Below are 25935 nucleotides of genomic sequence, written 5' to 3' on the forward strand. Positions count from 1 at the left end.
GTGGGATGACCTTCACAAGTGACTGGATGAGTGAGGGAAAGGAATCGGAGGAGGTGAGGGTTACCAACCTAGGATGCAGGAGCAGGGTGGTGCCCTGGACAGCGATGGGAATGTTAGGAAGAAGGGAGGGTTCTGTTTGGGACATGGTAAGTTTCAGGCAGCCTATGGGACCTGCAGATTGAGATCTGTCCAGCAGGCAGGTGGGTGGGGTGGGATTGGAACTCAGGAGAGACACTGGGGCCGGATGTTCCCATCTGGGACTCCTCTGCAGAGGAATGATAACTGAATCCTGGCTGGGGTGGGGGGTGGCTGATGAGAGATCATCAAACGAGATAGTCTAGAGGGAAAAGAGGGCCCAGGATAGAGCTTTGGGGGATACCCCAATCAGGGAGAGAGATACGAATGATTAATCACCAACAGAGACCGAGGAGGAGGAGTCAGATAGGCAGAGAAGGCAGTATCAGGAAATCCAATATTAAAAATAGATTTATTTATTTTTACATTCATTTATAACTTGTCCTTTCAACTGTTTCTACAACACCATTGGACAAAAAATGGAGATAAAACCCTCACCATAAAAATGCGTAGTCCAGCAAAACAAATCCCTACATTCGCCATGCTGGAAGGTAGCACCTTTAATGATAGGTAGATATTTTTGTTTGTTTGTTTTATTTTTAGTTTACAACATTCAGTTCCACAAACATTTGAATTCCAAATTTTCTCCCCCTCTCTCCCCTCCCCAAGGTGACATGTAATCTGATATAGGCTCTACATATACATTCACGTTAAATGTATTTTCACATTAGTTATGTTGCAAAGAAGAATTATAACCAATGGAATGAACCATGAGAAAGAAGAAACAAAACAAAACACACAGAGAGAGAGAGAGAGAGAGAGAGCAAATAGTCTGCCTCGATCTGCATTCAAACTCTGTAACTCTTTCTCTGGATGTGGATGGCATTTTCCATCATGAGTCTTTTGGAGTTGTTTTAGGTCCTTGCGTTGCTGAGAAGAGCCAAGTCTATCAAAGTCAGTCATTGCACAATGTGGCTGTTACTGTGTACGATGTTCTGCTGGTTCTGCTCCCTTACTCAGAATCAGTTCATATAAGTCTTTCCAGGTTTTTCTGAAATCCAGCTTCTCATCATTTCTTACAGCACAATAATATTCCATCATAGTCGTATACCACAGCTTGTTCAGCCATTCCCCAGTTGATGGGCATCCCCTCAATTTCCAGTTCTTCGCCACCACAAAAAGAACTGCTATAAATATTTTTGTACATGTGAGTTCTTTTCCCATTTGTATGATCTCTTTGGGATACAGCCCTAGAAGTGGTACTGCAGGGTCAAAGAGGGTGCATATTTTTATAGCCCTTTAGGCATAGTTCCAAATTGCTCTCCAGAATGGCTGGATCAGTTCACAACTCCAAAACAATGTAACAGTGTTCCAATTTTCCCACATCTTCTCCAGCATTTATAATTTTTGTATTTTGTCATATTAGCCAATCTAACAGGTGTAATATGGTACCTAAGAGTTGTTTTGATTTGCATTTCTTTAATCAATCGTGATTTAGAGCATTTTTTTCATGTGACTATAGATATCTTTGATTTCTTTTTCTGAAAACTGCCTGTTCATATCCTTGGACCATTTATCAATTAAGGAATGACTTGTATTCTTAAAAATTTGACTCGGTTCTCTATATTTTAGACATGAGGCTTTTATCAGAGACACTGGTTGTAAAAATTCTTTCCCAGTTTCTGCGTCCCTCCTGATCTTGGTTGCATTGGTTTTGTTTGTACAAAACCTTTTCAATTTAATGTAATCAAAATTATCCATTTTGCATTTCATAATGTTCTTATTTCTTGTTTGGTCATAAATTCTTCCATTCTCCACAAATCTGACAGGTAAACTATTCCTTGCTCTCCCAGTTTACCAATAGCATCAGCCTTTACATCTAAATCGTGTGCCCATTTAGACTTTATTTTGGTCTATGGTGTACCCGCAGTTTCTGCCGTACTATTTTCCAGTTTTCTTAGCAGTGTTTGTCAAATAGTGAGTTCTTATCCCAGAAGCTGGAGTCTTTGGCTTTATCAAACACTACATTACTATAGTCATTGTCTAGTGTGTCTTGTGTACCTAACCTGTTCCACTGATCCTCCACTCTGTTTCTTAGCCAGTACCAAGCAGTTTTGATGATTGCTGCTTTATAACACAATGTAAGATCTGGTTTGGCAAGGCCGCCTTCCCTAGCATTTCTTTTCATTAATTCCCTCGATATCCTGGACCTTTTGTTCTTCCAGATGAATTTTGCTATTATTTTGTCTAGCTCTATAAAATAATTTTTGGTGGTTTGATTGGTATGGCACTGAATAAGTAAATTAATTCAGTTAGAATTGTCATTTTTACGATATTAGCTCAGCCTACCCATGAGCAACTGATGTTTGCCTGATTTGTTAGATCTGACTTTATTTGTGTGAAAAGTGTTTTATAATTGTGTTCATATAGTTGCTGGGTTTGTTTTGGCACATAGACTCAATGGGTAGGTATGGAACAGACAGATGCCTCCTAGATCAGGAGCATTGGAGGCATCAGTATATTTGAGTGTTACGATGAAATTACTTCTTCCTGTGTTCATGTCCCCTTAACTTTGTCAAGCCCTGCTCATTCAGTGGTCTCACGGTACTCACCAAAAGGACTTCCTATGTGCCAGGCACTGTGCTAAGCACCACTGATACAAAGAGACAAAAGCATAGTTCCTGCCTTCAAAGGAAGGTGGGCAACATGTGAAAATTGTACAGACACATCCCTTCCATCTCAGGGATTCCGGGGGGCCCATTGCGGTAGACAAGGGGAAGCATATCCATCTTGCAAATTGAGAAAGTGGGGCCCAGAGAAGACAGGTTACTTACTTAAAGTCAGAAGAAAGATTCTGCAGAGAAAGAGCCTGGATGAGACTCAAGGCCCCTGATTCCCTTCCAGTTCTGGGTTCTCTTCTGCACAGTCATCTCTGACAGTGGTAATCACTCGTGAGCAATGGTGGGAAGTCTCTGCCTTTGGAGATCATAAGGAAAGAACGGCCCAGAGAAACAGTAGGGTTCAGTGGAGGCAGTTTGGAACTGGGCACAGAAAACTGGGCTCACATCCCACCTCAGTTTCCCCATTTGTTAAATGGGGACAAGAAAGCCGCCCTGCCAACCCCACAGGATAAGTTTAAAGACTACAGGATAAAATGAAGGTATATCAAGGACCCCTCCCCCCTCGCACGCTGTACAGCCTCCCTTCCATACATGAGGCACCATCTGCAAGACATGAGGCTCAGCAAGCACATGGATGTTCAGCTCTTCAAGGAGAAGTGTAAATAGAAGTACAATTCTTCAGGCTGTTGGTCTTTCTCCACTTTCTCAACCTTTAGACATAACAAAGTCCACAAGTGCCAGAAACAGCCTAGGCAGGGCAAGAAATCCTGAGAGGCAGAAACATCTAGAGACTGTGGTGGGGAACCTGTGACCTGAGAATGTCACCCTCTAGGTCCTCGGGTGCGGCCTTCTGACTGAGACCAAGTTTTACAGAACAAATCTTTTTATTAAGGGGATTTGTTCTGTGAAGTTTGGATTCAGTCAAAGGGCCACATTTGAGGAAGTAGAGGGCCACATGTGGCCTCGAGGCCTCAGGTTCCCCACCCTTGGTCTAGAGACCCAGGTTTGTTGTTGTTGTTGTGAGACTTGAGGGTAATTCCCAGAGTCTGCTTGAAGGAGAGTAAGTATAAATAGTTCTAGATGCAGGAGGGCCATCCCATGCCAATCCCAGAGCATCAACCAGCTAGAAGGGGACCCTGGGCTAAACGTGCTCTCTGTCTCTCCCTGTCTGTCTGTCTCTGTCACTCTTTCTCTGTCTCTGCCTCTCTCTATGTCTCCATCTCTATCTCTCTGTCTCTCTCTGACTTTGTCTCTGAGTCTCTCTCTCTCTCTCTCTCTCTCTCTTTCTCTCTCTCTCTGTCTGTGTCTCTGTCTGTCTCTGTCTCTCTGTTTCTCTCTCTCTGCCTCTCTCTGTCTCTATGTCTCCATCTCTATCTCTCTGTCTCTCTCTGGCTTTGTCTCTGAGTCTCTCTCTCTATCTATCTATCTATTTCTCTCTCTCTGTCTGTCTCTATCTGTCTCTCTGTCTCTGTCTCTCTCTGTCTCTGTCACTCTCTTTGTCTCTCTCTCTCTCTACCTGTCTCTCTCTCTCTCTTCCCATTCTCCATGAGTGTATTGATTGAGGGCCAGTGGAGAAGTTGAGTCATAGACTCCTGTAAAGTGTCACTTTGGCATCCGCTCCTTTATTTGCTTTGGAAAGCTCATGGCTTTCCAAGGTGAACTTGAAGCCCAGGGGGCTTGAGTGGAAGGGGCCTGGAGAGATCATTCCAGCCATCTCCCTGAGGGTCAGGCTGCATTCTTGTCATCCCAGGAAGGACGTGTCACCCTGTGATCTGGGGGCCATTGGGGAGACTTGTGACCCTGTGGTGGAGGCAGAAGTCTAAGGCTAGAGTAAACATGGCCTTCCCTCCCTGTGGTCCAATTCAGTTCAGTATTTGCTTGGAGGGGGGGGGGGATTGGAAGTCCCAGTGAGGAGCTTTCCACCAATGCAGATTAGCATCTGTATTGGTGATCAAGATGGGCTCTTAGCACCTATTCAACCAAGTGCCCTTGAAGAGTTTGGCCTTTGTTTCTTTGGATTAATTCAGTGTCTTTGACTGAGTCTTATTAGGTGCTAAGCCTATGTGGGTGTGAATTGGTAACTAAGGTGGGGCTCCACGTGGGGCCAATGAAGGGAGGTACTAAGACCAGGGCCAATAGTAAGAGCTTAAGTTCTGGTCGCTCAGATGACTTTTGATGATGGCTAAAGAGTGCATAAAAAGGGAAGACAGAGCTATTTGCTTGGGGCTCTCACTCTTGGCAGTGGCTGATGTGGGGACTCTGGGCAACTGTAGTTAAGAGCCCTCAAGGTGAACTCAGATGTTGATGCTTTTTGGTAACTATGAATTGTATTTGGTCTGTTTGCAATTTGTTTGTATTTGCTCTGAAGTTCAGGGTTCTGGCTTTTTCCCCTGAGTTGAGCAAATGATATTTGTATGCTGGATTAAATTGAGATTGTTAACCCCCTAACATTGCTTTCCTTAGTAAAGCAGATCAAAAGAGCATTCTGTGAGCTGGTTGTTGTTGGTTTTATACTCCCACACCAGCTGCTAGCTGAATTGTTGAAACAACATCCGTAACTTAGAGACAGGCCAGGGACACTGAGAAGTGACTCCAGCATCATGCAGTCTGCTATTGAATTCAGTGGTTATTAAGCACTTGCCTGGGCACTTGGGGAGATACAAGATTTAGTTAAAACCTCCTCTTCTGAGAAAACCACACCTCCTCCCCACATCTGCCTCTAGAAGCAGAGAGGTACAGATCTAGGTTAGAATCCAAGCTCAGCCATTTGCTTTGGGCTCACTCAGCCTCTCTGGGGCCTTGGTTTCTTCATATGTTATAGTGAGGGTTGGACTAGATCTTGGAGGTCTCTCCTGGTTCTGGGTCTGTGAATCTGGGAGCTGCTTATTCTGTGCCACACTGCTGGGCTGTGGTGATTAAGGGCAGCAGCAGCATTTCCCTGTCCTCCCTTTGGGTCACCAGGCTCAAAGAGTCTTCCCCAATCTTCCCTTTCCCTCACCCCCCACATCTAATAGGCCACTAGGGCCTACTGAGTCAGTCTACAAAATGGCAGACATCTTTCCATTCTCACGGTCACCACCCTATGGCAGGCCCTCCTCATCTCTCATCTGGATCATTCTACTTGCTTCCTCGAAGGTCATCCTATATTATTTCCTTTCCTAACTCATCAATCACACCACTGACCTTATAATTGTCCTAATGTATAGTTTTAGTCATGCTGCTCCACAGTTCAATGACCTTCTATAGCTCCCGTTGGCTGCAGAACTAAATACAAACTCTTCAGCTTGTCATTCAAACTCCCGTCCCCGCCTTGTTCCCACTAGTCTCTTACACAAACTCTCCCTGCCAGCCAGGCTCTCACCATTCATTTCCCTGGCCCATCTGTACTTAGCCTTCATTTTGTGTAAGAGGAGGACCTGGATATCAACACAGTGTTGGGGTGGGAACAAGGCAGGTCACCCCGAGTCATCAGCAAGGCCCAGGATGAATGTTTGTTGACTCTAATTGTTTTACAAATAAAAAAACCGAGGCTGAAGAGGGTGTGTGGCATGTCCATCCACTGGACCTTTGCCACTATCCTGTTGGGGAGGCAGGACAGGGTTCAGTTTAGCTTAGAAGGGGAAGGGCCTGCCTGAGCTCCTGTGGATCATCAGTGGCAGACTGCAGATAGAATGGGGTAAACTGGGGGACCCCAAGGGCCTGTACCACACCCTCCTGCAACATCCCACTGATGCCCTCATCACACTCATCCTCTCCATCACTCCTGTTTCAGGTTTTCAAAGCTCCCTTCGTACCACAGCCCTGAGAGGCTGGTAGCGCCAATATGTTTGTCCCCATTTGAGTGGCTTTTTGAATGACCCAGTGAATGAATCTCTGCTCCCATCCATCCTCTGGATAGCTTGCTCCTAAAAAGGCACATTCCTCTCTCCTTCAGCTTCCCAACTTCATCAACACCACGCTGCCCCCGCATGAGCAGGCCACGGCCCAGGAGATCGACAGCTACTTCCGTCAGGAGCTCATCTATAAACGCAATGAGAGGATGGCTCGGCGAGTCATGGCGCTGCTTCGAGAGAACGGGGACAAGAGCTTCTTCTTCGCCTTTGGTGCAGGTAGAGAGCGGAAAGTGAATCATGGGGCTGAGTCTGGGAGAGACTGTGTGTGGGATTCATTCCATCTCCTCAGTAGATAAGAGATGGTTATGACAACATTTATTCCTCTCCTTCAGAGTGGGGAGGGGGTTGTGATAACAGTGACAAGAAGTATTAAGAAACAGACCCCCACTATCATTACTGTTTGTTGTCCAAAGGACAGTGGGTCAGTGGGTCAGTCGGCAAACGTTGGTGGGAAATGCAGTGCTTGGATTGGAAAATTTATGTGTCCTCCTCTCCCCTTGGAGAAGCAAAGAACTTAGTGCCAAGACTTGTTGATTCTGCCTTAGAAGTCTTCTCTGGCATCCACCCACTTTTCCTTCGCACAGCCACCATGACTCTGGTCCAGGCCCATTTCCCCTGGGCTACTACTATGGCCTCCTAATTGGTCTTCCTGCTTCTTATTTCTCCCTTCTTCAGCCCATTCTCCATACCCCTGTGAGGGCTTTAGCTTATGTCTGACCACATCATTTCCCTGCTGCTTCTTCAGCTCTCTCTTGACTCCAGACTTCTTCACTGGTGTTTAAAACTCTTCCCAAACTGGTATCATCCCATTTCTCTAGGTTGATTCTTTTGGATGCCCTCTGTCCAACTGGGCAGGGTCCTTCCCAACTCCTAGCACCAAGGACTAAAGACACTGCTCCAAATGTGGCCTGTGTAGGGCATGGTTAGTCAATACACATTTATGAAATGCCTACTATGTGCCAGGCATTGAGCTAAGTGCCAGGGATACAAAAGGGGCAAAATTGAGTCTCTGCCCTCAAGAAGCTCCCAATTGAATGGGGGAGGCAACCAGCATCAAACCCATACAAACAAGCTATGCAGGAAACAAGCTATGCAGGCACTAGAATTAAAGAGGATCAGTAAAGGCTTCCTGTAGAAGGTGGCACCCACAGAAGGAAGGGTCCATCACCTCCTTCTTCCTGGAAGCCATACATCTCTCCTAATGCCACCCAAGATCTCTTGGTGACCTTGGAGAGGAAGGAGATGGGGCATGAATTGGGTCTCTAAGGCTATGGGAAAGGCTGGCAGGTGATGAAGACTTGCTTGGAGACTGACTGTGACTTGGGAGGGGCTCCAGCACCTGCTGGCAGTGCATTCCACCATCTGGCCTGACTTTCTAGCCATATCCCAGGAGCAGCTTCCCCTGAGACTGAACATTTCCTGAAGAGCCAGACCACAGGACAATTCCCAGGGATGGGGGTAGGGAGGAGGGGGCCACAGAAGGGATCCTGACCCCAGACCCACCCCTTTCCCACCTTCAGCCTGGAGAAGAGATGACTCAGAGTAGATACACTCACAGCCTTCAGATATTTGAAGGGGAGGAGAGAATAGCCTCGCTCTGCTTGGCTCTGCAAAGTAGAACCTTTACAAGTGGAGAAACTGAGGCCCAGAGAGCAACTTGCCCAGCATCACACAGTAAACAAACGTCTCTAAGGTGAGATTTGAACCCAAGTCTTCTGACTCCAGTGCTTTAGCCACTATGTCATTCAGAAGGGAGTGCGGGTTGTTCAGGCCGTCTGGAGCCTAGGTGAGAACCCTGTGAGATAATACTGGAAAGTGGGGTTGATGACAAATTGTTAAGGACCTTGAATGCCAAGCCAAAGAAGTTCAACTTTAGTTGGTTGACAAGCAGGAGCCCCTGGAGGTGTCGGGCAGAGGTCCAGCATGGCCAGATCTTTGCAGGAAGGTGAATTGGTAGCAGGCTACGATTAGAACAGAGAGAGAAGTGAGGAGAGGGTTTGGGGCATGTTGGGATTGGAGATGCTGCTGGGCCCTGTGGTTGGAGGCATCCTTCGTGCAGCCAGATGCCTAGGACTGCAGCTCAGAGGTGAGGTCAGTGCTGGACATGCAGATGTGGGAGTGGTCTGCCTGGGAGAGTGGGCAGAGCAGGCTTTGAATCCTGCCTCTGACACTAGCAGTGAGACCAGTTGTGGACAAGCCATTCCCTACACTCCCTACTAAGCCTCAGCTTCTGCCTCTGCAAAATGGGCATAGTAATGCTTTTAATCCCTTCCTTACTGGGTTCTTGAGTATGCAGGGAAACTTTAAAGTTGACTTTTTGTCAACTTTAAAGTGCTTTCAAAGTTCACTGGCTCAAGCAGCTTTGATTAGGCACCTACTGTTTGCTTGGTGCTGAGCCGGGGGCTGCAGATACAAACATCTCAGGAAGCACCAACTGTAGGGGCCGCGTGTGAAACCACATGGGCCTCAGTGTCTACACCTGTAAAAGCAGGTGTTTGGACTTGATGGCCTCTGAGATTCCTTCTAGCTCTAAATACTGATCAACAAATGCGTGGAAGGCGATTTGGGAAGTGAGAGGGGCCAGAGAACTCTGAGATGGCCATTATCTTTTCATTAGAGATTCTCTTTAACGTGTTTTCCCCAAGCCTTCTGGATCATGTATACCAATCAGTCCATCAACAAACAAGAGCCTACTATGTGCAGGACACTACTGGGGACACAGAGACAAAAAACTTACATTCCATTGGGGGAAATGAGCTGAACCATGAATGGGAATGAGGGTGTTGATGTAAAGTGGATGGAGAGAATGGGACGGCGAGGCACCAGTGGTCGGCAGGGATCAGTCAGGGCTTCCTGGGGAGACTCACAGCTGGCAGAGATCAGCTGATCTAATGCCTTCATTTGGTGGGGAAAGCAAATGAGACCCAGAAAAGGGAGATGACTTACCCAAGGTCACCCGGGTGTTGGGTGTCAGAGCTGGGGCTCCAGCATCATGACGGGTCCCCTGCTTTCCTGGAGCCAGGTTCTTATCCTTCTCTTCAGATCACATGGTTGGTCTCTAGTGACCGAAGGCCCCTTAACCTATAGGTCACCCTCCTCAAAGTGTTTTACTTTTTGTATCCCTAGAGCATGGTGTGTTATAAGCACTTAATAAACATTTTTCTTTCTTTCATTCATTCATTCATATCCTACCTTTACTGCTTGAATGAGAAAATGAATAAATAATAAAACATTTATTAAGCTGCTATAATGAGCCAAGCACTGTGCTATGCATGGGAAATAGAAATGGAAAATATGCTGGTCCTCACCATCAAGCAGCCCATATTCTAATTGCAGGAGACTACTACTCACTCATATAGGAAGAAAACCAATCAATTTCTGTGGGCCTCACTGTCCCCATCTGTAGAACTTGGAGATATGTTTGGGTAACTTCTGGAACCCTCAGGGTTAGGATAAGGAGCCTACAATCTTAATCCAGGAAAAAATTGGATGATAACTTAGGGAAAGCAAAGTCTTGGTGAGGAAATGACCTTTAAAGATGCTTGGTAATTGGCCATCCATGCTTCCTGAGCCCAAGGAGATGGGTCAAGTTGCTGCTGGGGTGTGGCCTGCCTCAGCCCAGCCACAATGTGGCCTCAGTCTGGCTCTGGGCTGTTCTTTGGCCTCCCTGGGGGTCCTATCATGCCTGTGGGGTTTATCTTGAAGGCTTCCAACCTTGACCCTGGCAAGGGGCCTCGGGCAGGCCTCTATGTGCTATAAGGCCCTGGGAATTTGTCAAGTCTTTTATGGGCGCCCTGTCCAAGGCCAGCCAAGACCCAGGCTGTTAAAAAGAGTTAATATGTTGGCATGAAGAGTATACACATGAAGCCAAGGGTAAGAAACATTCGCTCCTGGCTTATTTCGATTTTATGGCCAAGTCATTCCCAAGCCACACTTATGATAACAGATGGATAAATTTATGGGAGCAGTTAATTTGAGGCAAACTTCCCTCATCTCTGAGTCGGACTCTGGCTACATTGGATGAGACCTGGCTCTCGCTGAGATCTGGCTTTGTCTCCCGCTCTCCCGGGGCTCTCAGAGACCGCCGTGGTGTCCAACGTCCAAGGCTGATGAAATCAGACCAAGGGGCTCCAACCCAGGCTTGCCACCCAGTTCTATGCTCTGGCCTCAGCCTTGCACTGAGCCCCATTCTGCAAGCCAAGGGGACATGGTACAATGTGGGGAAACCCACCACCAGAAATGCTGGGCCAGGAGGCTGGAGGCCTGCGTTCGAGTCTTGACAGCATCACGTACTAGCTGTTTGACCTAGAAAGAAGGGAACAAGCCTCTCTGCAACATGTCCTTGATGTTCCTGGACCTCCCCTCTGAGGCTGAGCAGATCAAAGCTGACCCCTTGTCCCCATAACAATCCTTCAGGTACTCAAAGACTCCTTTCCTGTCCCCAGTAGCCTTCTCTTTCCCAGACCAAACACCCCCAGGGCCTTCCCAACCCTAGTCTCCTCAGCCTGCTCTGAGGAGTTTCCAGATTTCTGTTGGGTTAACCTGGCCTGATTCCATTTCCGATCCTGCTCTGCCCTCAGACTTCCCAAGAGGGTTCCTCCAGCCTGGCAAGGGAACCCTGGGGTTGGCCAAAAGTTAGAGACCTTCCTTATCAAGAGATGCCCTGTGCCCCATCTCTCCTCACACGCCTTGACATGAAGCAGAGGCCGCTTGTCAGCAGCCTGAGGTGTGTGGGATGGATCCCACATGAGGGGATGAGCTTGGGACAGAGGGGTGGGAAGGACTGGGGGCAACCCTGGGTCGCCTCCGCAGCCAGCCCTGCCCTCCCTGGAATCATGGCCTCATTGCAGCCTCCAAAGGCCAGGGAGTCTCCCAACAGCTATCATCCCCACTTCACACAAAAGAGAACCAAGGCCCCCAGGAAACATGGTGGCTTGCTCAGGAGGTACAGCTACTGAGTGTCAGAAGGACCACTGGAACTCAGGCCTTGCCTAGGTCCAGCCTGGCTCCTTTTCCACTATGTCACATGACTCACAAGAGTCAAGGCCATACAATTTAGGGATGAAAGTGAGCTCTGAATTATAATCGCCAAGCCTGACCCTGAATGAGAGATGGGAAAAATACACTTTTCTCCCTTTTTGCTGAGGCAGGGCACTAGGGGGTGGAACATTGTATGTAACTTGGTTATATGTAGCTGGGTGGTACAGTGGTTAGAGCACTGTGCTTGGAGGCAAGACTTGAATTCAAGTCTTGCCTCATATATTTACTATCTGTGTGACCCTGGGCAAGTCACTTCTTCACTTCTGTCTGCCTTGGTTTCCTTAACTGTAAAAGGGAGATAGTAATAGCACTTCCCTACTAGGATTATTGTGAGGACCAAAGGAGATATTTGCCTGGCACAGAATAGGTCCTGTTTAAATGATTATTCCCTTCCCTGCTCACCTATTCCCTCTTCCTCTCCTGCCTCCCTCCCTCCCTCCTCTCCTCCCTCCCTCCTTTCCTCCCTCCTTCCTTTCCTCCCTTCCTCTTTCCTTCCTTCATTCCTCCCATCCTTCCTTTCCTTATAGCATTAGTTTGGGAAAATTGTTTTTTTCTCTTTCTTTTTTTGTAACCTTCCTTTTCTTAATATAGAAGGTTTTTTCTCTTTCTTTTTTCCTGATTGGGGAGGGGTGGTATACTCTGAAATAAAACTATTATAAGAGCAGAAAATATCAATGAACAGTCAGTCAACAAGCATTATTCAGTGCTCATTAAGATTCAGGCCTGGCGTGCAATAGAAATTTAAAATAATTCTAGAGCAAGACAGGGAGAGGGACTAGAGAAATTACCTAGTCTGAGTCTCTGGTTATATTAATGACAAAACTGTTGTTTGTCCTTCATTCTAGAAGAGGACCAGGACATCAGGGAGGTGATGCTATGACTTGCAAGTCAATTGGATTTAAATGAGAGAGGGCTGTGCAAAGTCACCAGCCTCACTTTCTCCATCTGGGTCCAGTGGAGATATAGATCAGGATGACTGGAGATGCAGCAGGGGACCTTGGGCTTTTTAAGCTGAGGTCTTTCCCAGGTCTTAGTTTAACTGAGGCAATGTCCATTTAGTGATTAAGGCTAGGTAAGAAATGAGGATAAGAATGGCCTCTTTTACTTAGTAAAAAAACCACCAATCTGGGAGGGGAAGACCCTTAGCATTTCTGGCCAAAACAGACACAATTACTATTTGCGCTCACTCTGAGCCGCTCAGGGCCCCAGAAGGACCAAGTGAGGCCTGGGCTGGGACCTATTGTTGGCCAATCAATGAAAGCCAGAGTGATTTGGGTTTAAGGCAAGATACCTTGAGAGGTTTCCACAAAATGGCAAAACTAAAGCCCAGTGAAAGCCCGAATTGGCCCCAGACCACACAACTCTCAATCATTGGAGCCAAGACTTGCAGGATCAGGGAACCTGGAGCTGGAAGAGATTGGGTTATCTCATCCAGCCCCTCGTTTTTATAGATGAGAAGACAAGGAGAGGCCATGTGACTTGCCTGGGCCACACAGTACTCAGCAGAAGCAGGCAGGATTCAAATCCAGGTCCTCAGACTTGTTTTCTCCTGCCCCAGTGGTATCTCTCTGAGATTTGCATGCAGGCTTTTCAGAAAGGATCCTGAGTATGGAGGGAAGGGCCAGACCTCCAGCTGGCTTCGAGGGGTCCAGGGTTGGGGTGGGCCAGGCCTGCGCTAGGCATGCTCTGTCTCTTTCCCTTTTTTTAAGCATCTGATTGTGCCCACTTTAGGCTGCTGTGAACTTGGGTGGGTTGACCTTCTCATTAAGGAAAGAAAAAAGATTATCTCATAGTGGGAAGGTGCTGTCTAGACACAGGATAAGTGAGGGAAGGGGAAAGTGTGAGGTTATTCTAAGCAGGCCAAGATGACGTTTTCTGGGCTCAGATGGAAAGCCTGTGATGTGATGTGTCTCGAGCATAGTATCTCTGGAATGAATGTGGCCCCGGGGAGGACGGTATTCAGGAAATGCTGCTACAGTGTGGCGGGGATGCTTGCTGAGGCCACCGCCCTCCAAAGTCCCGGCTTCACAATCGTCCCATCTCCAGGGAGAAGTCCTGTGCACCTGGGAAAGACCAAATGGAGCCTGGAGAAACACACCTGAAATTACAGGATCCTGGAATATCAGAGCCAGCAGGACCCTGGGAGAACATTATAGCCCAGGAATCTGCTAATCTAGAGAAGAACTGGACCATCTGTTATGACCCCTGCCTCCTATAAAGGAGGAGACAGCCCAGAGAATGCAAAGGATTTGTCCAATGTCACACAGCTAGGAAGTAGCAGAGTTAGTTGTTTAATTATATCAATTGTGCCATTTAACAGATAGGGAAACCGAGACTCACCAATGACTTGCCCAAAGCTGCAGGTAGTGGCAAGAGCTGAGATTTGACCTGGTGCCGCTTGTCTCCCAGCCCAGGGCTCTCTTCTCACGATACCAAATTCCTTTTCTATGCTGGACTTTCTTAGCTAATTGCCTTCCTCTCCTTGGGCTTCACTTTCGTCATCTGTGAAATGAGAAGGCTAATGGACAGGTCAATGGCAGGAATGCTGTGGCCCAGGTGTCCTTAACCTAGGGTCCTCACACTCCAAAGAGGATCATGGATAGATTTCAGGAGGTCTGTGGATGTGAACAGGGGGTGAAAACCCTTACACCATTATGTCAATATAACTGGTTTCCTTTGTAATCCTGTGTATTCTGTGTCATACATTTAAAAAGGTCATTCTGAGAAGAGGTGTGCAGGCTTTACGGGACAGCATGCCCAAGGCATCTGGAACACAAAAAGGGTGAAAAGCCTCTGCAACAGACAGAGGTGACTGTGATTTGAAGGGAGCATTGGCCAAGTCCCTTGTCTTCTGTTTATGGGCAAGGTGGAGAGATGTGGGCTGGTAGGTTCAGATCGGCTCGAATGGTCCAACCTACAGAGTAACCATCAATGGTCCAATGTCTATGTCAAAGCAGGTCTCCAGTGGAGTGAGCAATCAATCAATCAACATTTATTAAGCGCCTCCCATGTGCCATAGTTACAGTTCTGGGCATCACAGTTTAGGATAAATCCTGAGAGCATCCAGAGCAGGGTAACCAGAATGGTGAAAGGCCCACAGTTCATGACGTTGGATGACAGGATGACATTACCAGGGACTTTTAGCCTGGAGAAGTTCTGCCTAGAGGGCAGAACTCAAAGAAATGGGGGAAATTGAAAAGAGGTCACTTTAGGCCGGAATGTGGGACTTTCTAATAACTTGGGCTATCCTAAAGCCCAATGGGTGCCCTTAGGAAGTAGTGGACTCTCCCTAGCATAACCCCAGGGTGGGGGGCACTTGTCAGGGAGGGCTGGTCCTGAAAGGCATTCTGCCCAGGTGTGGATTGGGCCAGATGCCTCCGAGGTCCCTTGTGACTGTGCCTGTGCAGAGCTGAGATGCCAGGGGCTGAGCAGAGCCAAGCGGGAATTCAGGGTCATAAATTCTAACCTAGCTCAGGAAGCCAGAGGGCAGGGAATGCCAGGGAGTTGACATTTTATTTGACTCAATCTGATCCCCCAAAGTGATGGGCTTTTTATAAACACAGCTGAGCACATTCCCAGACCCTGCCAGGGACTGACCCACTATCGTGTCCACCCACCATTTGTAACAAAACTTTCTCTTGCTTCACCTGCCCCCGTGCAGGCTCCTACAACGGCACCTGCATGGAGGCAGATGGGAGTGGGGGTCCCAGGCCACCAGAATCCAGCAGCTAGGAATTTCTGGAAAGCTTAATTTCCATTCACTTTTTGTCCCTCCCATTCTTACGAAGGATTGGCTGGTCTGATGCAGGGCCCTAAGAGTAAAGGCAGGGCCAAGGTGGATTAAGTTGCCTGTTCTTTTCCTAATGCAGGTATGTGCCTACCTTGAGCAGGTGGCCCCAGCCTAGCTCTTTCATCCCAAGGCCCACGGCTAACAGGACACCACTGGTTTAATATATCTCCTCTTCCCCTATGCTTTGGGGTTGGGCCCATGCTGAAATACTCATTCTATCCATGGATTCCTTAGTGCCATAAGACAGCAGGGGGTGAGACCTAGCAGCCTAATAAAGTTGCTTGTACATCGCGGCTTGGCCTGAAGCCTGGGCTGATTGGCTGATTTGCAGCTGGGCCTGTTTTATGAGCCCAAGTGTGGGGAGCTGGCACTCCCACCCGACTCAACATTGGCAGCCCCAAAGTGACAGCCGAGTTAACCATCCCAGCTCTGACTCAGAAGGCTGGTTTATTCTGGCTTCATCAATCCTGTTCAGAATTCCTTCCCTCAGCTGGGGTTCTAGGCCCCGTGTGATAGGAGCGTCATGGGCTAAGTTGGGCCCTACGTGCCCTAAGCCCAGGCTGCTTCTTTGTCTTTATTTCAAGTTCCTCTCTGCACATGCTTCATAGTCCAGCAAACTGGAACCGTCACTCTTCTTCAAGACATTCCATCTCTGGCCTCTGCACATGTGTGCATCCTCCATGCCTGGAATCCATACTCTCCTCATCTTCCTCTTCCCTTCCTTCTAAGCTTTTTCAGTTTAGACACTAAATCTAAGATGAGATGCCATCTACTTCCTAAGGTTTCCTCCCTCAGTTCCCCAAATGAAAGTGTTTTCTCCACCTTCTAATTCTTCTCTAGGCCTCAATATGATCTCTTAGCCCCTAGAAGAATGCAAAACCCTAGAGAGCAGGAGTGGTTTCCTTCTTGCCTTCATCTCCCCAGTACCTAGTAAAGTTTTGCACCTAGTAGGTCCTTCATAAATGCTTGCTCACCTGAGTTGAATCATTCAGAGGAAGAAGACCAAGATAGTGAGTAGCCTGGAGATCACATCAGATGAAAATGGGTTGAAGAAGCCACCCAGAAGGATAGTAACCAATCCAGGGTCCTAGAGACCAGGCTGTGCAGAGATGCTATGGAGGCAGGGCTGGGGATGCTTAACTTGGAGGAGAGAAGACTCAGGGGGGACATGAGAGCCATCTTCAAGCACATGAAGGGGAGTCACATACAGACTTCTTTGGTTTGACCGGGGTGGGGGTGCAGACTCGGGCTGGATGTCAGGAATGGGGAGGCAGGGCTTCCTCATCCCTGGAGGTCTTCCAGCAGAGGCTAGGAAGAATTTCTTAAATCACTTCCCCCTCTCTAAATCTCAGTTTCTCCAAAGGATATGCTACAATGTCTCTTCTGTTGATTACGTTCCAACTCTGACATGGGGATCTAAGGCACCAAAGCGGCACAGTAGATAGAACTCTGGACCTGAAATTAGGAAGGGCTGAGTTCAAATTTAGCTGCAGACATTTACTAACTGTGTGACTTTAGCCTCACTTACTTCAGTGGGTGGCACTCACCTCTCAGAGTTTCTGTGAAGATAGAATGAGGTCAGATTTGTAAAGCTCTTTGCAAAGGTTAAAGCATCATACAAATATTCATTAGTTACTAAGTGACAGACACAAAAAAAATGATAATGTATCAAGCCTAAGTAAGGGGATAGTAAGGGAGTTCCTGGCTTCCCTGAAGGAGGTCAGGCCACCTGGCCCAGGTGGAGAACATCCTCCGGTCCTGAACGAGCTGGCAGATGGCCTCGCTCGCTGTCCAGGATCTTTGGAAGATCTCAGAAAATTGAAATGAATCGGGTTGGACAAAGGCAATTCCCTCCAGCCCCATCAATTTTCAGTAAAGGAGGAAAAAGAGCCGACAAAGTGTAGCTGAGCATTTGGAAGAGGAAGCAGCCATCGCGAGGAGCCAACATTGTTTCACCAAGAACCAGTCATGCCAAGCTAACCTCATTCCCCATTTCGACAGATTGTGGACTGATAGATCGGGGGAAACCCTGCAGCTATGGTTTACCCTGCTTTTCGCATGGGTCATGATACCATTTCCTCTGCTCTTTTGGTGGAAAAAGTGGAGAGGCGTGTACTAGATTCTAGTCTCATGAAGTATGTTCAAAAGGGGTTGATTGACTGGACCCAAAGAGTAGCCATCGACGTTTAGAATGACCCTGGGGATCTGTGCTTGGCCCGGGGGTGGTTCCCATTTGTGTCAATGACTTGGAAAGAGGCCAGAGAGCAGGCTTATTCGTCTGTAGATGACTCAGAGCCAGGAGGGAGGGTTGGATGGATGATAGACTCCAAAGGGATATTGTCGTGCTAGGACACTTGGGCTGAATCTAATATGACATTTAAAACTTTGCATTTGGGTTCAAAAAAACGCAACCAACTTCACAAGTACAAGATGGGGAGCTTTGGTTAGCCAGCAGCTCATCTATAAACAGTGGCCTGAAAGCTGAGCATGAGTCAGCAGTGGGAGAGGGAAGCCAAAAAACCTTGGACTCTTGGATCTTGGACTCTATTTAAAAAGGCAGAGTGAGTGTAGAGGGAATAGTCTGTCCAGTTCAATTCAATTCAGTTCCATGTAGTGCAATTCCACATGCATTTCTTGAGTACCTACTGTATGCAGTTTGGGAATACGAAACTCAAATTGAAGTAGCTGCAACTCCAGTGTATGGTGTTTGGATAATGAGGAGGAGGAGGAGGAGGAGGAGGAGGAGGAGGAGGAGGAGGAGGATGCTGATGATAATGATAAAGAGGATGGTGGTGAGGAGGAGGTGGGAGAGGAGGAGGATGGTGACAACTGGTATTACTATGGACATAGATATATGAGGTCATCCCGTGGAGGGTACCAGAGTTTGTGAAGAACTTCGAGTGTGTATTTTATGAGGACCGGTTGAAGGAGCTAGGGATGGTTAGAGGAGAAGGAGACATGCTAACTGTCTCCCAGTATCTGAAGGGTAGCCATGTGGTAGGAGTAGCAGAGGACAGAACCAGGACCAGTGGCGGCGTGGGGGGCATTGTAAAGGCAAATTGAATCTCAGCATCAGGACAAACTTCTCCAACAACAGGCGCTGTGCCAGAGTGCTGCAAGCTTCCCCGAAGGTGGAGGGGTTCCCCCTTAAAGCAGAGGCTGGGAGAGGTCCTTTTGTCGGGTTTGCTATGTTCAGTATGAGTCAGACTAGATGTTTTCTAATCTAGCTCTGAAATTCTGAGAATTTTGTGAGCCTTATCTGGGCCTCAGTCTCCTTCTTTGCAAAATGGGAATAATAACCCTTCCTCTGCCCCCCTGGCAAGACCATTAAGGGGAAGCTTCCTAGGAGTGGATATTTGTTAACCATTCTGACTCCATCTCCCTAGAGTCCTATGGTACCCATACTGTGTGATGGGGATGCCCAGGATGGCAGCCCTGGAGGCAGCTTCACTGTAATGGGCAGAGGCTTCTCCAGTCCTGGCTGTGCCAGGTGTGGGTGTGGGATGCTGAGCATGCAGGCCGGCCTCAGTCTCTTCCTCTACAGAATAGGATGCTAATCCTGCTGGCACCCGACTCAGAGGGTTAGTGGGAGCCTGAAGGCCCTGGGAAAGATGAGCTTTGGCTGGGCTGACTGACAGAATCATCGCGAGCTGAACCATGCTTTCCAGGGTCTCCTTGGGCCAGTGAAACCCAGATTTGCAGTGTTTGCAGATCTCCTCTAAAACCCTGCCCCCCCCAACCCCAGCTGGGCTGTAACCCAGGGCTTCCTGTAGGAAGGCAGACTGGCTTGCCAGCCCCAGCCTGAGTCCTCTCCACTACCACCACCACCACCAGTACCCTGCCTGCCATCCCTGCTGCCCACCCACCAGTCCAGAGCTGGATTTTTTTCTTCCATCTGGTTTTTAAACACTTCCCAAGTTTTCTGAAAACTCAGCAAGTTCTGTAGGGTGACCCAAGCTCAGAAACAAAGACAGCTTTCAGCTCTAATCATGCACATGTGTATACCCACGCACCCGTGGAGGCCTCTGGGTGCTGGGTGAGCCAGGGACCTGGACTCCTTGGGCTGGCTGGGTCCATCTCCAGTCAAGACAAACAATGTAGTATAAGGAAAAGTCCTGGATTTGGAAACAAGACCTGGCTCTGACCCTGGCTCAGCATGTCTCTTTATCTCTTTGCAACTCAGTTTCCCCATTTGTAAAAAGAAGTGGTTGGTCTCTAGGGTTCCTTTAAGAATGTCCTTTCTTCCTTATTTCTTCCTTCCTTCTTCCTTCTTCCTTCCTCCCTTCCTCCCTTCTTCCTTCCTTCCTTCCTCCCAGGACAGTTTTCAATTTATTCATCATAGACAAAGTAACCTAGCTCTTTCCTGAGACATAAATTAATAACTGCCTGGAAGTTGTGAGACCTGTGTTCTTATCTCAATTCTGCCATGGGTTCATTGTGTGACTCTAAGCTCATTACTTTCCTTCTCTGTTTCCTCATCTATGAAATGAATTGCTGGGGGATGGGAAATAGGATCGCAGGCTCCTAGACTTGGTCCCCATCCCTCACTCAATGTAGGACATGCTTTGTGCTGATTGCCCTGGGCACAAAATATCCCAGCTATAGCTCTGCCTGGCCCTGAAGAAACAGGGGAGAAGGGTAGCTTCTCACCATTTCTTCAAACCAGCCCCTTTTTGCCATTAATTTTCCATCTGTGGGACCACAATCACCCCATCTCTCACTTTTGTAACCTTGGCAGCTAGATGGTATCAGAGATCATGCTCTGGACTTGGAGTCAAGAAAACCTGAGTTCAAATCCCACCTCAGATGCTTAGTAGCTATGAGACCCTAGGCAAGTGACTTAATCTGTCTGCCTCAGTTTCTTCACCTGTAAAATCCAGATGATATTAACAGCACCCGCCTCCCCAGGTTGTTGTGAGGATCAGACAAGATAACATATATAAAGCTTCACAAACCTTTAAGTGCCATATAAATGCTAAGTCATGATGATGAAGATGATGATGATGATGGTGGTGGTGATCTTTGACTCTCCTTACAAATCTCATTAGTTACCAGAACCTGGTGCATCTCCCTTGTTGTCTCCCATGGCCACCACCCTCTCAAAGGCCCCTGTCAACACCCACTCACCTATTGTAATATCTTCCCATCAGGTTTTCCTGCCACAGTCATTCCCACTCTTCCAGAACCACCTTCCTAATGCTCAGGTGTAGCAACAATTCAGCTACCAGCTGTTGTGGGGGTGAAAGAACAACACGAGCCCAACAACAAGAACTGCCAGCACAAGTTCTTTTGATCTGCTTTACGAAGGAAAGTAACATTAAGGGGTTAACAATCTTACTTTAGTCCAACATACAAATATCATTCACTTAGCTCAGGAGGAAAAGCCAGCAACCTGGACTTCGGAGCAAATACAAACATATGTAATATAAATAGACCAAATCACAATTCATAGTTACCAAAAAGCATCAACATCTGGGTTGACAGGCCGGGAGGCTCTTAGAGTGGCTGCCCAGAGTCTCTACATCAATGCTCCTCCAGGAGTGAGAGCCCTAAGCAAACAGCTCTGTTCTCACTTTTTATACAGTCTTTAGATGTCATCAAACATCATGTGAGCAACCAGAACTTAGGCTCGTACTATTGGAGGTCTGGTCTTAACAACTCCCCTTAGGGCCCTGGGGGCTTCCCACCTCTCTCAAACTAGTGAACTAGTTTGATAACCAGCCTGAGACTTTGTACCTAGTAAGACTCAATCAAAGACACTTAATTAATTTAGCATTCTAAAACAGTAAAAAAGTCCCCCTTAATTACCAATGCATCAGGTCAGACTATATACCTCCTTCGCTCCCCCCAAAGCAGCGAACATGGGATCCAGGCCCACAGTTGGTGTTTGATAAGGTGTGCTTGGGTGTGAGTGGCACACACATATGTAGTAATTGTGACTATCAGCCCCGGAATCCCTGTGCTTGCTGCTCCCATCAGGGGACAGCCTGACACCAATTCTACTTCTTATCAGTACTGGCTTAGGATAGAAACATGCAATGAGAAGTGGGTTGTAAAGCTGAGGGGCTATGGATGCTAAAAATAGCACATTAATTGAGTGCCAGGACCTCCAGGGGGAAGAAGAGGAAGGAACTGGAGTCCCCATCCTCCAGGAGCCTTGCCCTGCGGGGATTGCTGGCCTCACCAGGGAATCACAGTCACAAAACCTCTGAGCTGGAAGTGATCTGAGAGGTATCTAGTCCTCTGGGTGCTGAACCCTGCTAAACCCTGCCTAAAGCACTATGGGGGGGGGCGGCAAAATAGGATAGAGAAGAACAGAGACCATTGAATCAGGAAGGGCCCTTGGAGACAACCTAGGCTGCCCCAGGCCCATTTTACAGATAAGAAAAATTAGGACTAAAAATGAGGGTGAGAGATTAGTCTGATACTTCCAGGTGACACCCAGATGTTTCCAATCCAAGGCTATGTCTCAAGTCCTCTTGACCTTCCTCCACTTTCTCTACCTCCCTCCTCCCACATCACCACTGAGAATAGAGTAGAAGACACATGGGTGGGTCATGGAACTATAGTCTCATATCTAGAAGGGACCTCAGAAGGCTCCTGGCTCAGCCCATCTCCTCTACAGGAGCTTTCATCATGGAGGACTTTAGAGATAATCTGGTCAAATCCCTTCATTTTATAAGTGGGGATGCTGAAGCCCATAGAAAGGAAGTGAGTGGCCTAAGTGGTCCCAAATCAAGGCAGGGTCTCCTGGGGTTTCCTTCACTTGGCTCCAGTCAACCATTCCTCCTCCTGGCCTAGTTGCAGCCCCTTATATAACCTAGCTCCATTTCCATGAAAAGGGGAACGTCGGTGATGGCAGACTTGCTTACACGAGAGAACATCTGTTTACAGAAACTTTCAAGTGTTTATGTTCACGCTCCCATGTGTCCAAGGTCCCAAGGCTGCTTCTCCCCTTCTTCTTTCTGTGATTAATTGTTCCAGCGGGATTATTCTCCCTGACACGGACTTAATGGGCCAGCATCATTAATCCCCTCTGAGGTTAACCATATGTTTGGACATTTTAAAAAAATAAACCATTAGTAGGCTTTTTTTCCCTTCCGTGGCCAAGAAGTCATGGCCTCCAGAGAATAAGGGTCAGACTTTGGAATGGGAGCCCTCCCAGAATCTCAGACTGGGAGGGACCTCAAAGACATGTAGTCCAACCATGGCTGAACAGGAATCCCCTCCAGCAGCCCTGATTGGTGGTTGCCCAGCTTCTGTTTGAGCATCTCCAAGGAAGGGGAGGATACCAACCCCTGAGGATGCCCGTCCCACTTAGGAAGAACTCTCATGATCAGGAAGGTCTTCCAGGGGTTTGGCGTATGTATCTGCTTCTTGTTAGAGTGGGCTTGGAAAGCAGAATTCTGCTCTAGCCCATCAAATGCATTGTTAAAAATCAACAGCCAATATGGTGGGATCTTGGGTTCTCCATATCTTTTAGTCCATTTTATGAGCAGAAGAATGAGATCTGCCCAAGAATCAGGTTCAGATAGAGAGCCTGCCTGTTCCCTCCCCATGGCTTGTCCAAAGACACCCTCTCCATGTCTCCAAGACTCCATGTTGACTATTCTCTGAACATTCAGTCAATACCTGGTATCCTAGGATCACTGATCTGGACTGGGAAAGAACCAAAGAGATCAACCCCCTGCTTTTATACGTGAGGAAACTGAGTCTGCAAGAAGTAAAATCACTTGCTTAAGATCCTACAAGTACTAAAATGGCAGAGGGAGGGAGGAGTTGAACCCAGGGCCTCTGACTCTAAACCCAATGTTCTTTCCATGTACTAGCATATATTATAGTTATCTATGTTTCTCTAGTCTTTTCTTCCCCAGCACTGAACACAAGATTCTGCACACAGTGGGTACTTAATAAATATTTGTTGAATGAATGATAAGCTTTAGATTTGATTTAGATAAACTTTTAAATTGTGAGCTCCTTGAGGGTAGAGACTGTCTTTTGCCTCTGTATCCCCAGTGCCTAGCACAGTGCCTGGCACATAGGAGGTGCTTAATAAATGCTTATTGAATGAATGATAAAAACTTAACTCCCTTCCTCAAGGAGGTCACAGTATTTAGTCAGGGTAGGGCAGGAGCATGGATCACAGCAGATATAATACTCTGCATCCAGGAGGGGCAAGCTAAGTGCCCTGTGAGATCTGAAGGGAAGGGCTTTACCTTCCAAGAGGAATCAGGGTGGTCTCCCTGGAGGAGGGGGAATTTGATTTGTGCTTCGAAGGACTGGAAGGAATTCTGTAGGTAAATAAAGAGAGAGACAGAGCCAAAGGAAGTTCTTGCCAGGGCCTCTGCCATGGATGGGGAGGGATTGGACGTGGCTCTGGCAGAGAAGCCCCTGATGCCCCCAGCAGCTCCATGGCACTTCCTGATTCTGACCCTAGGGACAGAGGGGGCTGTCTTGTGGGTGCCCTCCTTTCAAACTCTCTGGGACAGGAGTGGGTGGGAAGCCTGAAAGTTCTGTCTCCTTTCTGGAGAACAGTTTCTTCAGAGTGATGGAGGGGACAGTGGGGATGCTGAGCCCCACAGCAGCCTGGCTCATGGTCTGTGTTTCCAGTTCACAGAATGGGTGAGCTTATCTGGATGGTTCTGGACAAAGGCAGCTCCCTGAGGGCTGGGACGGGAGAGAAGGCCAAGAACGGGAAGGCTTTGATAGAGAGGACAGGGCTGAATTATGAGGCTCTTCACGAGAAGGCGGGGTGGTCTGTGTGGACACAGGGCAGAGGGCTTCTGATCTGTTTATAGTCAGGGGAGCAGCAAGAGGACACTTGGCTGAGATGTGGGGGTGTGATGGATAGAGCCCTGGAAGCCATGGCAGGAAAGTTTGGGTTAAAATCCTATCTCAGATTCTGGGCAAGTCGCTTAACTCCCCTAAGACTCAACTTCTTGATCTGCAAAATGGCGATAATAGATAATAATAAGAATAGATAGGTAATCGATAAGAGGTAGTAATAATCCTCTCAGGGTAATTGTGGTGATCAAATGAATGTTTCTAAATGACTTTGAAAACATAAAGCCCCCCCAATACTGAGTGCCAGGAACTGTGCTAAGCACTTTACAAACATTACCATATTTAATGCTATAGGAATGGGCTACGTTAACGTTGTTGTTAGGGGGAGAGGGCCCCAAAAGAGGGCAGAGGGAGGGTCAAGGACAGCTGGAAATCCTGGGCCAAGGGGAAGAGGGCAGACTTCAGAAAGGGAACAAGGATGGGAGACAGGGCAGGGGAACTGAAGAAAAGGTCTGGGCTTGGGAATCGAGGAACCTGAAGCAGATGGGGATCATGAGTGGAAAAGGGCAGGACAAACTGTCCTTATCCAAGTTAGCCTTGCAAAGGAGGAGCCCAGATCACACAGGGAGCCAAGGAATGGTATTATTGAGGGTCCCTATATTCTCAAGTCCTTCCTAGCTCTGATATTCTTAGTTCTAAGGTTCTTTCTAGTTCTGACATTCCATATGCTAAAACCCCTCCCAGCTCTGACATTCTCAGCTCTAAGGTTCCTTCCAGTTTCTGACATTTTCTGTTCCAAGGCCCCTCCCAGCCATGACATTCCCTGTTCTAAGGCCCTCTCAGCCTGACATACTCTGTTCTCAGGCCCCTCCCAGCTCTCATCCTCTACGCTATGTTCTCAGCCTCCTCTCATCTGACCATCTATGACTAGCTTCATGCCTCTCCCTCAACTCTCTGCCCTCCTCCCCTCCTGCCCTGGGATCCCTAAGTTCTACCCTCTTTCAAGCTTCCCCAAGAAAACAAAGGGGCCTGTCCTTTCTTCCTTCCTTCCTTCCTTCCTTCCTTCCTTCCTTCCTTCCTTCCTTCCTTCCTTCCTTCCTTCCTCCCTTCCTTCCTCTCTTTCTCTGTGTCTCTGGCCCTGCCCAGGCTGCATGCAGCCGCAGCAGCTGGGGGGGGGGGGCCGCAGAATTAGCATTTGAAAGGAGCCCCTGCATTAATTTCAGACGGAACATAAATATGGGCTCAGGCCCCCTCTTCCCAAAGAGAACTGAGCCTGCTCTTCTCACCAGCGGAGGGGAAACATGTGGGGGGGATTAAGGACAGTAATAGAGGCTTTCAGTGCCTGCCCTGCCCTGGAAACATCTGGCCGGGCGCCCCTTCCTTGCGCCCATCCCCCCAGTCCCCTGGCGCTGTCTCTGGGATGACTGTTAATTGCCCCATTGTTCCCCGGTCCCTTGCACAATCCTCTCTCCATCTGTGGAGTCTTGGAAGGGACGTTTCTTGTTTCCTATGATTTCTTGCTCCGAAACGCCAACTTCTAGACTTCTGGGGCCAATAACAAAATAGTGAACAATAGTTCTCATTCTGGCAACACCTTCGATTAATTGATGATCAATGGCATTGACACAGCATTTCACCCTTGGCAGAAGCGCTTTACAGTTTATGAAGTCCATCCACCCATTCTCTCACTGGATCTTTCCAGATGTGGGCACTGATGCTGTAGAGGGAGGCC

General features: G+C 47.8%; 1 protein-coding gene across 1 annotated transcript in view; it reads left to right on the plus strand.

Moving 5' to 3' along the window:
- The window catches only part of TRABD2B (TraB domain containing 2B), a 245354-nt gene that overhangs the window by 176957 nt on the left and 42462 nt on the right, over positions 1-25935 (plus strand). The window contains exon 4 of the mRNA XM_036757761.1: positions 6631-6805. Within this exon, the coding sequence (XP_036613656.1) occupies positions 6631-6805 (175 nt within the window). The remainder of the gene's footprint in view (positions 1-6630; positions 6806-25935) is intronic.

The sequence above is a fragment of the Trichosurus vulpecula genome, chromosome 4 (genome assembly GCF_011100635.1).
Source record: "Trichosurus vulpecula isolate mTriVul1 chromosome 4, mTriVul1.pri, whole genome shotgun sequence".
Lineage (NCBI taxonomy): Eukaryota > Metazoa > Chordata > Mammalia > Diprotodontia > Phalangeridae > Trichosurus > Trichosurus vulpecula.